Source organism: Lemur catta, chromosome 11 (assembly GCF_020740605.2).
Source record: "Lemur catta isolate mLemCat1 chromosome 11, mLemCat1.pri, whole genome shotgun sequence".
Classification (NCBI taxonomy): Eukaryota; Metazoa; Chordata; class Mammalia; order Primates; family Lemuridae; genus Lemur; species Lemur catta.
This window is the reverse complement of record NC_059138.1, coordinates 44,486,801-44,502,361: the sequence shown is the minus strand read 5'-3', so window position 1 is coordinate 44,502,361 and position 15,561 is coordinate 44,486,801. Positions and strand designations below refer to the sequence as shown.

The following is a 15,561-nucleotide window of genomic DNA, read 5'->3' as shown; positions in this document are numbered from 1 at the left end:
ATACGTGTGTGAGTGTGTCCATGTTAGGACATGTAGTCCATGGAATATTTACCTGCTAGGGACAGGCAGTAGACGATGACTATCTCTTAGACTTTTTAAGAGAAAGTATCACCAGATAAATCAGACAAGTTTCTTTTGTATACTTTGGGTAAATTTGTGGTGATTGGGGAGTTTTAGCATAGCTTCTGAAAAAAAGCCGCCTGCTTAGAGCTCATGGGGTAGGTGTAGTTTTGTCACCTGACGATCCGGGTGCTTTTGTTTTACTTGTTTATTTATTTGTGCCCCACAATACCACACCCTTTCTTTACCTAAACTCTTTCTACCTGGGCTGGATTTGCCTGCGCTCTTCCCCCTCACCTTCCTCCCTCCCTCCTCTCCCCTCCTAAAACCCTGGGGAACCTTGTCAGTGCTTTGAATCCCTAGATTGCTCTAGCAGTGAAACTAGACAGATTAGGAGCTGGGGCACATTTGGCTGAAAGGCAGCTCTTTTGCTTTCTTCTTATGCTGCTTCCCCTTCCTCTTTTCCCAAATAGATATGTAAACACATGTATTTTCCTGTTTAAATTTAGCGAATTGGTCCTCTGCCTGTGCCTTGATTTAGCTATTGGGCTGAGCCTGGCTTCTCCCTTCCCTGCTCGGATAGGAGCCACTGGGATCTGGAGCTCCAGCTTCCAAATTGAAGCTGGCCTCAGGCCAGGTGACCTTTTCTTTGTAAGTTTCTTTCCTAAGCGGGGGGGTAGAGAAGGGGTGGGTGGGATCTGTTTGGTGGTGTTTGGGGGGAGAGTGAGGAAAGGAGGGGGCTGGAAGAGAGTAAAGGGCTGTTGTTAAACAGTTTCTTACCGTAAGAGGGAGTTCAGACCTAGATCTTTCCAGTTAATCACACAACAAACTTAGCTCATCGCAATAAAAAGCAGCTCAAAGCCGACTGGCTCTTTTAGGCACTGACTCGGCACAGGATTCACTCACCCGGGCATCTCCTCCAGTGGGATCCGCCAGCACGGCCAGCAGCACCATGTGGGTGACCAAACTTCTGCCAGTCCTGCTGCTGCAGCATGTCCTCCTCCATCTCCTTCTGCTTCCCATCGCCATCCCCTATGCAGGTTAGTTTTCTTCTTTTTCATTATTATTATAATTTAGTCTTTTGCTAACCTTCCTTTCCCTTTTCACACACTCTTTTTACCCTCTTCCTAGCATCCTTAACTCAGTATGTGGTATGGGTTCCTAAAACCTCTCATTATGCTTTCTTTTGACATTCTTTTTCTGTTTGAAAAGCATTTAAAATGATAATTAACACTCCCTCAGCAGCCCCCAACGTCCCAACACCCAGCCCCACCTCATTTAGCTTAATAGTTGTGGATTATGGGATAAGTAGGAAGTACTAACACTGGCTGGAACTTTGCTGGTTTGGACAAATTTAAAGCTGAAGGGTCTGGTCTGAACAGGGGAGAGTGATGGTCAGCCCAGCAGGGACTCATCTTTTTCCAGAGGATAATTTTTCATGATAATCCACTCTTCCACATCATCCAATCAACATTCAGGGCCAAATTATGACTTTATACAGGTTTTCATTTGGAGGAGATAGCTTAAACTCTGGGAATATGCATGTTATAAAAATGAAAGAGAAAGCCTCTTTTCTAAATTCTCATTCTTTCTGGGTATGGATGTCTGCCCTTGTGAAATTACAGTGCAAGGGACACAAAAATTGCGTGACTTTGATTAAAGCTGCAGGATTGCTCTTCTCAGTCTCCTACTTTCTCCCTTGGATTTGTAGGTTGGGGAGGAGTTGCTTGAAAGTTCGTATTGACTGGAAGTTTAGAGATCTCATTTGCTGCTTGGGGAAGTTTTCTCTTGTTATCAGGACAAGAGGAAACATCTGTATTTGGTTGTATTATCTATCATAGTAGTGGCTGGGGTGCCAACGGGAGAAGGCAGTGCGCATTAGGGGTGGGCACAGGGGAATAAAAGAATGGAACAAATGCCCACATTGGCCCACATTGGCCTTTTTACAATATAAAACAGAGAACTGGCTATGTCTTTTGAAATAAGTTGAACGTGAAATTTATCAGATCTCTGATCTAGTTTCTGAGGTAATACAAGGGTAAAAACTTCAAGGACTTGCTAAATGATAAGGGAAATTATTCAACCCACCTGATTTTTTTTTAGTTTGCAAAGTGGCCCTTTTGGAAAATGACTCTGTTTGGGAAAGGTCACTTTGAAACCATTTAGGCAAGATTTCTGAAGAGGTAAAAAAAAAAAAGTTCAAATCAAGCAGGTTATCATGCTTGAGATGTGTCATGTTAAAAATGAATTTATAGAAGACATTGCTGGTTTAGGGGATTTTGTGCATAAATTGAAATCATGATTCATATTTTGAGGGCTTTCATTTTTAAAGATTAAAATGTTGCTGTTCTGAAGTAGAATATGGTTACCTGAAATCATCTGTGCTAATGCAAGGGGAACACAGTGTGGAAAACCCAAACAGTAGATCAACCATAGACAATGTCTATTTGTTTTTGGCATGCATTATGAAGTTTTGGCTGGAGATATACATTCGTAATTATATTTCGCTTTGGCTAATGTAGAAATGACTGTGTTTCCTGAACATAGAGAGAATGCAGCCCCAGAGTATGCTGGCAGGCAAGGAGGGTCCAGTTGGGAATTACAAATATGCTGTGAATAATTCCTGAAGTGGATAATTCTAAAATTGTCATCAAAAGAGGGTCTGCTTTTGTTTGGGTGGGTAGTTTATTTTGATAGTTTTTTTTTTTAATAACCTCCAAAATGGAAAACGTGGGTAGCCCTCTGAGGATATATAAAGTTTGTTCTTTTTTTAATGTCATCTAATATTAGAGATTTAGAGGTTTTTCTTTTATTTTTCTTATTTCTTTAGTTATACTTTTTGATTTATTCTATATTTGTACATATTGTATATATTGTACATATTATAAAATAACATATTGTTAGAATAGAAGTGGATATTATAATAAGTGGAGAACCAGTTATGAATAGAATACATTATGGAGACAATTTATTAAAAAGTTTCTTAAGAAATAGTCAATATAGTGGACCTAAGCCATCCTTCTAGGAGTTGGTCCACTTAGAATTACCCTCTATTCACTCCCACTCACACTGGAAATAAATATCCAATCCTCTGTAATAAAAGAAGCATCACATGAGCACCTAGTATCCAAGAGTCTGTGGGGAATATAAAAATTAACAAATGATAAACAAACCTATATTTGTTGAGCAACTGCTATGGACCAAGTTCTAAAGTAAAGCTTATTTAATTCTGATAAGATTGACATTAATGGACTCATTTTACATGAGGAAACTGAGGCTTAAAGACCTCAATTATCCATTTGGATAAAAAATGTGATAAATATGCAAAGTTTTAGTTTTGTTCTTGAAATTTTTTTCCTTATATTTATACTGAAGCCAGCAGCAGTGAAATCAACTGAAACTTACTTTTAAAAAGTCGCTTAGCAAAGTGACATGAAAAAAAATCCTCTGTTAGAAATACTATTATACTATAGTTGAAAGTTTATTTGTGGTGTAGAGGATCAAACCAGGCTTGGGGGTATATGGTACACAAGTTGAGTATGAAAAGATGGGAGGTAGCATTGTTGGTACCTAAGCAAGGGAACACAAGTGGCCCAAAGCATAGGGGTTAGAAAGTATAATGGATGCCCCAGAAAGTACCTCCCACAGCAACTGAAGGCAACCATTTGGGGTGGGTGTCCTGGGTATGTGAGGGGAAGTATGGCCTGTGATTGGTAAAGTAAGATGGGGTAGAATAAATAGCCTTGAATGTCATGCTAAACCATGTATTCTCTATAATGAATATCATGGGCAACAGCTGAAAGTTTTTGCAGTGACAAGATACTTGAAGTTGTACTTCAGTATGGTCGCTTCAGTTGCTGTGTGGAGGGAGTGTTGTAGACAGAAACAGACAGTGAAGGCAGAGACCTGGATGAGGCTTCTATTAACAATGAAACCCTGAACAATAACTGAAAAGAAAGAGGAGGGAAATATCTGAGGAGGTCCCTAAAATCACATTGAACATCACTTCATCTTGTAAATCTCCTTGGAAGAGATTATTTATGCTGCTTCTCAAATTCCAACATTTGATTTAAATCTGACATGATCTCTTTCTTCCTGTCATCTTGTGATATTGTTGTGCTGCCTTCTCTAAAGAAGGGGAGATGACTGTCAATTTGCAAAATCTGAGTCCTAGACAATAACAATGAAAATTTGGACTTCTATTTGTGATTTTTTGTCTTTGGAAAGTTGAGAATCTCCAGTCCTAACCATTCCCTTCCATTAATTATTTGTATACTTTCATCTTAACATCTTGCCACTTCAAACTGTTAATCACTAATCATATGGGTAGGTTTCTCAGAATGTATGGAACCAGACTCCTGTTTCTTTCCACACCCTGCAAATCCTTTCCTTGAATGAGTTTCCTTTGAAGTCAATGGTTAGTCCACACAGAGAAGAAAATATATGAGGTACTGAGAGAAATGAGTGTGAGGCCCAGGGACCAGAGGGAGAAATGTGTCTTTCTTCAAGCACCTTGATACATTTGACCCTACTTTCTGTTTGTAGGTTTTCACTAGGATCCTAATGATTTCAGTTTTAAAACAGGGACTTCAGGTTCATCAGGAAATATAGCTTCCAGAATGTTTTCCCATACTGGGAGAAGAGGGAAAAGGAGTTGTAATTTAAAGTACAGGAAAGCATGACAAATTTGCAGTGATCTCTCACCCTTTGATGTCATTTCAATATTTTGTTTATAAACTACACGCACAAAAAATAGTAGGGAAAAATCTAATCCAAAGATATTTTGGAGTTTCTTCCCAAATTAAGCTTGGCTTTTAACTGTTTTCAGTAAAACAAGCATCAGTTGTTAATACATATGGAAGAGAAAGTTGAAAGTATTTTCAGCAAAGGAATTTTATTTTCAGATGCTGTTTTTGAATGACTTCTGTTTTGAATTTTTCTTTTATTTAATAAGGCATTAATTTCATAGATGCATGGATTACATGATGTACAACTAGCTCCAACTTCATATTTTTGAGTAATTAGTTACTGACCTAGTATAAATGACTGAATTATAAAGGAAAGTTTCTATGTCTTGAGAAGTAAATTGTGAGAAGGGAATTCTGGTGTCTGGTTCCGATTGTTCTTGATTAGCTTTGTAGCCCCAGATAAGCTTTTCACTTCTATTTATTATCTAGTAAAGGGAAATCATAGATTTATTTGTTTTTCAAAATGCTTTTTGATCTTTAGATGAAAGGTAGGGATGGAAAATTTATCAGCAAGCAAGGGTAGACTGTTTTTATGAGGTACAACCACACATTAACACATTTCAATAGGACAACAGGATCTGTAGAATTAAACACAACCAACAATTCCACAGAGACCTCTTTTTTCCAGAATAGTCTTCACAGCTTGCCTTAATATTGCATGGCATTGAGAAAAGAAACCAGAACATTGACCACGGATTCTATTTGATAATTATTAAAATACATTATAAATTTAATGTTTCTCTTAGACTTTTTGAATTTACTTTTATGCTTTTCTCTTACCCTTAGACATGTCTAATAAATACATTATACACCAGGCCATTTTTAATTCTATATTTTTAGTTAACAGAATTCATTTGAGAAATGTATATATAAAATTATTCCATTTTGGTAGATAGTTTAACAGATTTTTTTTGTATCAATTAACTACCATTTATTTCTAAGAAATATTCAGATTTATATAGGAAATCAGATAAATATTATATTATGAAACATTTCACAGCACCTAAGAAATAGCATAATAAGGTCAAAGGAAAGAGAAATTCTTAACAGAAAAACTCATTTCCCATTAATATAGTTCTATGATAGAAACCAAAATTTGAAAAGAATTATGCCTTCTTTGCTTGGGAGAATAAGTTTCTTCTCTTATGCCAGAAAGTAAAGGATTAAATTTCAAGAACAAAACTAAAATTTTGCATATTTATTACATTTTTTATCCAAATCGATTCCCAAATATTTATTTAATTATTATAGTTTAAATAACTTTTTTAGTTTAAAGTAATATAATTTTTATTTTGTAGATTAATTTGGATATTAACATTTCAGGTAATTAAAGTCATTTGGCAAGTCAATAAAGATAACAGAATTATCATCTGTCTGCCAACATTATATAAGGTATTTGGTCCACACTCAATAAATAACATGTTGATAGATTATTTGGTAGTTTTAATTTCCATGTTAAAATGTCTTTTAAACTACATGTGTTGTACCATAGCCATTCTATCTTATAGGGGAAAGAAAAGTTAAAAATGAAAGCATCATTACAGGAATTAGTACTTACGGAGATTGTGTTTTGAAGTTTTATAAAGAACTAGAAATTTAGAGAACCTCTGGTTTTCTCTTATTTATTGTGAACTTCAGGTTAGGATAGACATTAATGAGTAGCATCTGCATGCTTAATAAACCAATTGGAGCCAGTGGCTGCTGGCAAACTTGAAATATGGTGCCATTTTGGTAACTTACTCTGCTAGCCATATTTCCAAATTTTCTGCACAAAAGTTTTCACCCTCCCTTTTTGAGACATTTCACCACATACAAAGATCAGGAATGTATTTCCTGCTCTGCCATTCAAGTTTCTTCTGTGATACCTCTAAACCAAAAAGCCATATTACCACATGCAATCTTTGCATTTCTTAGATAGAGATGGCATGGAAAATGGTTCAGAGTAGTGGTTTTGAAGCCAGGCAGCTGGGTTTCCAATCAGAGATCTTCTAAATGGTCAATTAATTTTTCCCTGTATCTTGGTTTCTTAGACTTAAAAAAGAATGTATCATTACTTCCTTGGTTATAAACATGTTCCAAAAGAATTGATAGGCAGAGGAGCATGAGCACATCCATCCTTATTGTACAATAGCTGCAATCTATTAGACATCTTGATAGGCATTGTAAAAATAGTGATCATCATTAGATCAGGGCTACTTTGGGCAGATTGAGCATAAAGAAACAAGTTCTTGGTACTCTAGAGTTATCCATAAAATTAAGTCTTTTAGGATGTTTTAGTTCAGTTTTTCAGGTTTTCAGTAGGAGGCTCCATGCTATCTAGGGGCCTTGTACTTTCATGAAGAAAAATGATATTCCCACATTAAAGGGTGAAGTTTTACATACATTTCATCTATAGCATTTGGCCTGATCTCAAAACAAACAGTTCAGTGATATCAAGAAATAGTGCCCGAAAGCACAGAAAACATTTCTACAGTACATGAGAAGAGAAGGGCTAAAATATGAATACTATGAAAGACTTTAAAGATCAAGTCAGAAGAATTTGTCTACTGCACAGTTTTTAATGAGAGGTTTCTCACCTGTCTTTGAATTGGCTTATCTAATTAATACTATAACTTACATAAGGACCAATTGTAGAAGGAAATGAAAAATCTAATTATAAACCATGACATGATAAGCTTCTGGCACTTTCATGCTGTTTGGAGAATATCATGTTATTTATTTATTTAGGGTGAACTCTGCCCTAATTTTTAAAAGCTTCTTCCTTTGAAAGAATATAAATGAGTGACTCTACATGACAAATTATTTGTTTTTCTCTGATTACAATATGACTGTCTTGCTCTTAGCTATTCTCCACCTCACTTCACCCCAACCTTTGGAGGTCTACTATGTTGTCAGATAAAATCATTTTCTGTGGATGATCCTTACAGATATTTTTTCCATATGATCCCTAAAAGCATTTCTCCCATGGTTATTTTTTCTAAATTTTTGTATTTAATAGAGGGACAGAAGAAAAGAAGAAATACACTTCATGAATTCAAAAAATCAGCAAAGACTACTCTAATCAAAGAAGACCCATTTCTGAAGATAAAAACCAAAAAAATGAACACTGCAGACCAGTGTGCTAATAGATGTATTAGGAATAAGGGACTTCCATTCACTTGCAAGTAAGTTACTTCATTTTGTTCTTAGGATAATTTATGGCATGTATACATTATAATCGTGGTTTTTTTTGTATTGAATGTGATTTGGCCATAAAATTCTAAGCTTGAGTCTAGTTTTAACTCATTATACCAGAAGACTTAGCTCTCAATTTATGGAAACATGGCTTGAGTAAGAGAGTACAAAAACTGCTACCTTCTATTAATAAAATCCACAGTGGATTTGGTTATGGATTTTGTTTTCTCATATTATGAACAACTGAATTTGAGAAACTAAAATTAAATTAGATTGACTTTGATCTATCTGAAAATATTCTATTCAGAGTAAACATTATTTTTTTCTTGAAAGAGGAATTTTCAGAATAGAAATTGGGCAACAGCCAAAATTTACTGCAACTTATATCATCATCTTTAGGGATTTAAATAAAAGGTGTTGAGAGAATTAGATAAAAAAAAAACTAGAGGGATCAGTGTCAGCAGCAGAGGCTGTTTAAAAGAAGTGAGAGAATAGTGATGATGAGGGTTCAGGTGAAAATTAATAGGGCAATCGGCATAAGGCGACTCAAACAGAGCATTTTATATCTTTTGACAGTCCCTGTGTGATCTCACAGGGAAGAATTCCTTACTACTTTGCCAGTGATCCCAGATGATAAAACTTTTAGTTTGGGGCCAGTAAGGTGACAGTTCCATCTGATTAGTCTCCCAAACTGCCAAAAGAAGATGCATTTTCTGGTTCTTTCTTATACACATTCTTTCCCCTCACTTATTTCCTAGTTTTTCATTCCTGATTTTATGTTTTTTTAACAGGATTGTGCATAAAATTCTGTAAATTTTGAATTCTACTCAATTGCATTTGGATAGTGACACATACTGGGAACACAGGATGTAGCAATGTCATGGCAAGAGGTCCTAATTGAATCTTGCCTTTTTCAGAAAAATGAGTGTTACGGGCCTGAGAGGAAAGGACATGCCAGAGAAGGTCTTCATCAGACTTAGGAGGAGGAGAAACTCTCTCCTTTCTATTTTTATGGCCAAACTGCCACTTTCAGGGAGATATTTCCTGGTAAGGGTGTGGGAATTGACTTTGCGAGTATATTGCTATGGTAATTCTATTTTATTTCCTGACTTCCCTTTAAAGGCCTTGAGATTGTTAAAAATAAATTAAAGAAAACTACTCTTAATCAACATCTCAGGTTTGAAGACTTATGGAGTTGTTCTTCAGGCAATTGAGGAGGCTGGAGTTGGGAGGACAAGCCAAAGGGAAGGAAAGGATGATATATCATTATCATTGTTGATTTTTAATCTGAAAATTTACTGTTCTGGACCCACAAGTAAGAAAAGTATTGCTACCCCTCAGTTTTCACATTAGTCAGCCATATGCCTGGAAAAGAAAAGCTTTCATTTTGTTTTATTTAGTATAAACTGAAATTATTTTGTTGGATTGGAGAGGATATGTGACCTAATTACTAAGTACTCACATATTCCATGTGTATGAGGTTTCATACTTTCTTACCATATTCTGGTTGAGTTATATTCAGTCTCCAAATTTATGGAAACCTGTACAGAAAACCATATGTAATATTACCTATGTACAGCTAAGTTTCTTCTGCCCAGAAATGAGGAAATTATCTCTCTTTCTCTCTATATATACATACACATATACATGTGTATGTATGTATTTAGGATCATTAAATTATACAGAATTATACAGAATTTAATGGATATAGTAGGATACTCTGAAATTAAGTTCTTAATGAATTAAAGGATCCTGTTTTCAGACTTGTTATATGGAACAAATCATTGAAAACCGGTGAAAAATACACTAAACCACTTTGAAGATACCAACAAAGTTGTGTGAAAGCATCTGTGAATTGAGTGGGTAGAACACTCTCAAATACTGTTTCCTCTTGAGAAGGTATCAACAATATTGATTTTATAGGAATTCAAGATGTTCTTTGCTGGTTACGAAAGATGATCAGAATGCCTGAATCTAAGCTCTTCAGAAAATTGCTAATTCATGAATTGACTTAGAAGAAAATAGGAGGCTTTCCTCTTCCGGCCATGACTGAGTAACTGATATTAGAATTGCCTTTTTGCCATAAAAAACTGGGAAACAGACAAAATAAAATGTTGAAAAGAATATGATAATTAAAATAATGCTTATGTAAAGACTTTTAAAGTCAAACCTAAAGGAAGATGCAACTCATGGAATTTGATGGCTTCCAGCCACTCCATATTGAGGTGCAAAATAATATAAAGAGACACTATTCTTAGAGAAAAGATCACTGTGATGGAATAAAAGAGTGAATGAGCTTAGAGAACTAGACATCCTGTTATGCACTTTGCAGAAGAAATTATTTAAAACTGTATCACCTTATTTTGTATTTATCATTTATCATAGCCATTTTTAGTGAACAACAACAAACCAGTATAAAACCTAGCTATAGGAATGGTAATAGTACAGGTGACACACTTTAGTAATTTTCTTTGCAATGTTATATCAAAAGGATATTCTCTAAAATTAATAATATTTTTAAAATTAAAAATGCTTATACAAGTAGATTTGCTTAGGAAATACTGGCTTAAATAGTTATCCTCAGCAAGATTTTCATAGCCTTTAATAAGGATCAATGTTTTATAACTCACCAAAAAGGTATATTATATGCAAATATTATCAAATATTTTATTTCAGATCCCTCTTCCTAGGAGAATCTCCTGGGGTGAGGATTTATCTAATGCACCTTAGAAAATGTTGTTTTAGAATGCACTTGATACAAGTACAAGCTTTAGAAATTACTCACCATATCTCAAATATAATCATCTCTATACAACTACAAATAAAATCTTCCAACTTGCTGTACAGTTATAAAAAAATAAAGTCTTCAGAAACAATCTAAGTAGTTGTGTTACATATTGATTTTGCATGTTGAAGACCTTATTTTTCTACAAGTCATTTAGCATAACATGAGAACATTCCAAATAGTATTTAATCTAATATTTAAATCTATACCTACAAAACTTAATTTTGTTCTTTCTTATTTAGCCATCAAAGCAGTAGCTTCAAATATTACTCATATTTTTATTATATATATGTAATTATGCCTTTGTTTTTATGTTGCCCTCCTTGGTTAACCATATGTCCATTCTTTAAAGACTGTATAAATAGTACTATTCCTTCTTTTCATTCAGATATTTTTTTCAGGGCCTTTGTTTTTGATAAAACAAGAAAACGATGCCTCTGGTTCCCTTTCAATAGCATGTCAAGTGGAGTGAAAAAAGAGTTTGGCCATGAGTTTGACCTCTATGAAAACAAAGGTAACTGACTTCTCCCTAAATATTGAATAATGAAATAAAGTATAATAAAATAAGTGTTTATAATTTATTTTAATTGCTCTTTCCTGCTGATTTTTTTATTATATGCTGGATATGTTAGGCAGTCAGTTCATCCATTAAGACAGATGAAACTAGTACCTTGACTGTTTTTAGTATGGTACTTTATAGAGAGTTTTCCCAAACTTCTAGATTCTTTCCTCCCTTTTTTTTTTAAGGAGCATCTCCAAGAAGTGAAATTCTCTATGCTCATTTTAGAAATTGCTACCTTAAGTCATTAGTTTAAAGCACCTTATATTATGGCAAATATTGAATTTACCATAGTATTTTATATTTTAACAATGTTGGATACCTAATCTAATTATAGTGATAAATACTGTAAATAACAAAATGTGTAGATTATACAAAAATGCATTGGATCTATATTTAATCATATACTTGAAAAAAGTCTTTAAAAAAGAAATTGATACCATATTGTTAATTTCTCTATTCTGGCACTCTGATATTATATTCACAAGATATGTACTTTGTTCAAAAGCAGAATAACATGAAATAACCAAAGAATGTTAAATAAATATTAATTTTATAAACCAAGTATCTCATCACAAAATAATAATTATGAATTACACTTATGAAAATAACATTTCATTTATTTCAATCTTAATTTTTTAAAGAAATCATACTGTATCCTATTAAATTTGGATACAGTAGTTGGTACTATATAAAGATGTTTTCATGTTAATAGGGTAAATGTTTAAATGAAATTAAAAATAAATTCATGGTAGAAAATAAGATAATCTCTATGTAACTCAATAATTCTACAAATTATAAACATAATTCATGATCTAGTGTAAAACCATTTTTATTTAATCTTTTTTCCAGCTTGCTAACAGATGCATGCACTATATTATTTGATAGGAATATGTATCTTGTTATAATTTGGTTGTCCTATAACTTAGCAGCTGAAATGTTAGCAAAAATATGGCAAATAATAACCTGCTGTAATTAGTTTATACGTGCACATATGTACACAAAATCCATACAATTTTACTAGAATTAGTTAATGTTATTATCTTAACTTTCTGAATTCAATACAGGTTTTTAAAAACTCACCTAATTTTTCTTTCTTTCTTTTTTTTTTTTTTTTGTGAGACAGAGTCTCACTCTGTCACCCATGCTGGAGGGCAGTGGTGTCATCATAGCTTACTACAACCTCAAACTCCTAGGTTCAAGCAATCCTCCTACCTCAGCCTCCCAAGTAGCTGGGACTATGAACATGCACCACCACACTGAGCTAATTTTTCTAATTTTTGTAGAGATAGGGTCTGGCTGTGTTGCTCAGGGTGGTCTAGAACTCTTGACCTCAAGTGATCCTCCTGCCTTGGGCTCCCAAAAGACTAGGATTATAGGCATGAGCCAATGTGCCCAGCTACTTATTATTTATTTATTTATTTTTTACTATTTTCCTAACATGTTCTATATACTTGAGCAAGTCACAAGTGCCTGGCCAGTTGAGTATGTAGACTAATCCGTGTTAAGTACAGAGACTAATATCTGTAGTGATCCATGCATATACTCACAAAATTAAAACTTCTTAATAGTCTGTTTGTTTTAGATTATCCTGAAATGTGTTATTTTGAAAATACTAGTGGAAGCTTTAGGCAAGAAATTTCAATATTATTTGAAATTGTTTATAAGAGTTAATTACTTACAGGTTTGAATGGAATTTTATTTTATTTTTTCTCTTCAATAAATGCAGCATATGTTTTGCATCGTTACAGTATTTTTCTCTGCTTTCTTCAATAGACTACATTAGGAACTGCATCATTGGTAAAGGAGGCAGCTACAAGGGAACTGTATCTATCACTAAGAGCGGCATCAAATGCCAGCCCTGGAATTCCATGATACCACACGAACACAGGTAAGAACAGTATGAAGAAAAGAGGATGGAGCCTTTCTTTTATATGTGTCAACAGCCTCACATTAGTCCTTCAGAATACTACTACAGTTCTATAATAACTCACCCAACTTTGCTGAATTGTGTTAGGCCAAGGCTTATGTGAATTCATGACTGATATTTTAGGAAAAGACTAATAAATTTATCAGTAAAATGTGGCCTAACATTCTCTTACCTCAGTGCTTCAATTTGTAGATCTTGATGTTTGTGAAGAAATAATGTAAACTTTGTTTTTAAAAATATTTTTATTCCTTTTTCTTTTGGCTTTGAGAAAGCGCAGCAGTATGCAGCTAGAGACGGTGATTGTGAAAAATCAGACATAGACAGATTCTTAGCTTACTGAGGGGCTGGGTGATCTTTAACCTCGGTGGATCTCAACCTTGGCTGCACATCAGAATCACCTGTTCTGAGTCCTTGAAAAAGCCCACCAACCAGGTGGCAACACAGACCAATTAAATCAGAATGTCTGGGGGGAATGAAGTACTATTATTTTTTTAAGGTCCCCAGATGATTCCAAAGTGCAGCCAATGTTGACAACCACTGCTAAACGCTCACGCCTCAGACCGACCAGCTTTCCCATTTCACCTACTGCCTAAAGACTAGAGAAAACTTCTCATTCCTTGGAAATTAAATGTCTACGCTGAACAGGGCAATTGTGCTCATTATAACAGATGGATACTATTTAAAGATGAGTAAACATAGTATCCATAAGCTTATGAGACTGGGAGTGTTAGTCATCATGGATGAAAAACATAGATATTTAATACCTACTAGAGTGTCGGTCCCCAACCTTCTTGGCACCAGGGATGGGTTTCATGGATGACACTCTTTTCACGAAAGGGTGGGTGGGGGGAGGGGAGCAAAGCTCAGGCGGTGATGAAATCGTAATAGGGAGCGGCTGTAAATACAGATGAGGCTTCGCTGGCTCGCTGCCCCCCACCTCCTGTTGTGCGCCCCTCCCTTACTAAGTTTCATGGAAGACAATTTTTTCCACCATGGGGGTGGTTTGGGGGGCAGTGGGCGGAGGAGGTCCGAGGCTGGATCCCAGACTGGTACCCGTCCTCTGCTCCTGGGGTTGGGGACTGCAGTACTAGAGACCTAATTATAGCCACAGTTTTCAAGACTTATTTCACAAATGCTTTCAACAGGAACAGCAACAAGTTTAATGTAGCTCTCCTCTGGTTAGTAAAATGCATTGGAAGATTTAGTTTCCCATGTGCCAAGTACCTTGCTGAGCAATTTACCTGGTTTATCTCATTTCATCCTCACAAGATCCACACACTGGGTAGTTTTATTAGTTCTATTTTACATACAGGGTGAAACTGAAACACAGAGAACTTTAGTACACATTCAGGGTCATGCACAACTAGTAAGTGGCATGGCCAGATTGTAAGTGCAGCCACTATCACTCTATAACCTGTGTTTTTATGAACCCAGGGCATGAAACACTTGGCCTGTCAGTAGGACGTGTGTTGTGTGACTTGTTTATGCAATAGTGGTGATGACTTTGCCTTGATGAATCCACTTTTTATTCTATTCCATTTTGAGGCATGATTTTGCCACATAATTTTACTTTAGTAAACAGACATGAGTTAATTGGCCAACATATAAAGAAAAAGAGTTAGTTGCTTTACACTGTGATCAAACTGGTGATTTTGGCCTAATTAACACCAGCTTAGTAAGTGTCCAAGCTGATCAGCTCTATGGTAGTTCAATAATAGAAAACAACAATTTTCACAAATTAGTTACAATTATGTAGGAACACCTCTAAACATAGTATTATCCTTATATTACAAAAACAAATGATATGTCCTTACTTAAGAGTTTTCATGGTGTCACTCCTTGCACAGAGAAGAAAACATTTTATTTAAATAAATGGCTCTAAGTTTTTCATGAACAAAGGAATAGCATTTGAAATCAATCCTACCAGTTCAGGAGGGTGCATTGAACTGACCTAGTAGAGGTCTTATTTCAACCCAAATTCTCTATGATTGTGATTCTCTGCAAAAGGAGTAAACGAAATAGATCTCCCTGGGAACTGGTTTCCCAGTCTGATCAGCTATTTTACCAACGAACACTTCCTTGTAATACAGATGTTTATGGCTGAGAGGATCTTTTATATTAATCAAATCCTTTTTTGTATGTGGTGGAAGTAACACTTAATTTTCCTCAATTAATAACTTATTGGAATATCTGCATGACAGCACTTTTAAGTTGTGTTGACTAAAGATTAATTTTATGGGAAATGGAGAAAGAAATATGTTTTTGTCAGGAGAAATGATTTATTGTTGACTCCCTAAATTGAAAT

The 15,561-nt window shown here is 35.0% G+C and overlaps 1 protein-coding gene across 6 annotated transcripts in view; it reads left to right on the top strand.

Moving 5' to 3' along the window:
- Nucleotides 1-479: 479 nt before the first annotated feature.
- The window catches only part of HGF (hepatocyte growth factor), a 66,839-nt gene continuing 51,757 nt past the window's right edge, over nt 480-15,561 (top strand). For 5 of the 6 annotated variants that reach the window (XM_045564494.1, XM_045564492.1, XM_045564491.1 and 2 more), the window contains exons 1-5: nt 480-697; nt 939-1,100; nt 7,807-7,972; nt 11,169-11,281; nt 13,103-13,217. In XM_045564494.1, coding sequence (XP_045420450.1) covers nt 502-697; nt 939-1,100; nt 7,807-7,972; nt 11,169-11,281; nt 13,103-13,217 — 752 coding nt within the window. In that variant the 5' untranslated portion in view covers nt 480-501. Of the gene's footprint in view, nt 712-938; nt 1,101-7,806; nt 7,973-11,168; nt 11,282-13,102; nt 13,218-15,561 lie in introns of all 6 variants that reach the window. The other variant, XM_045564493.1, reaches the window with a different exon arrangement.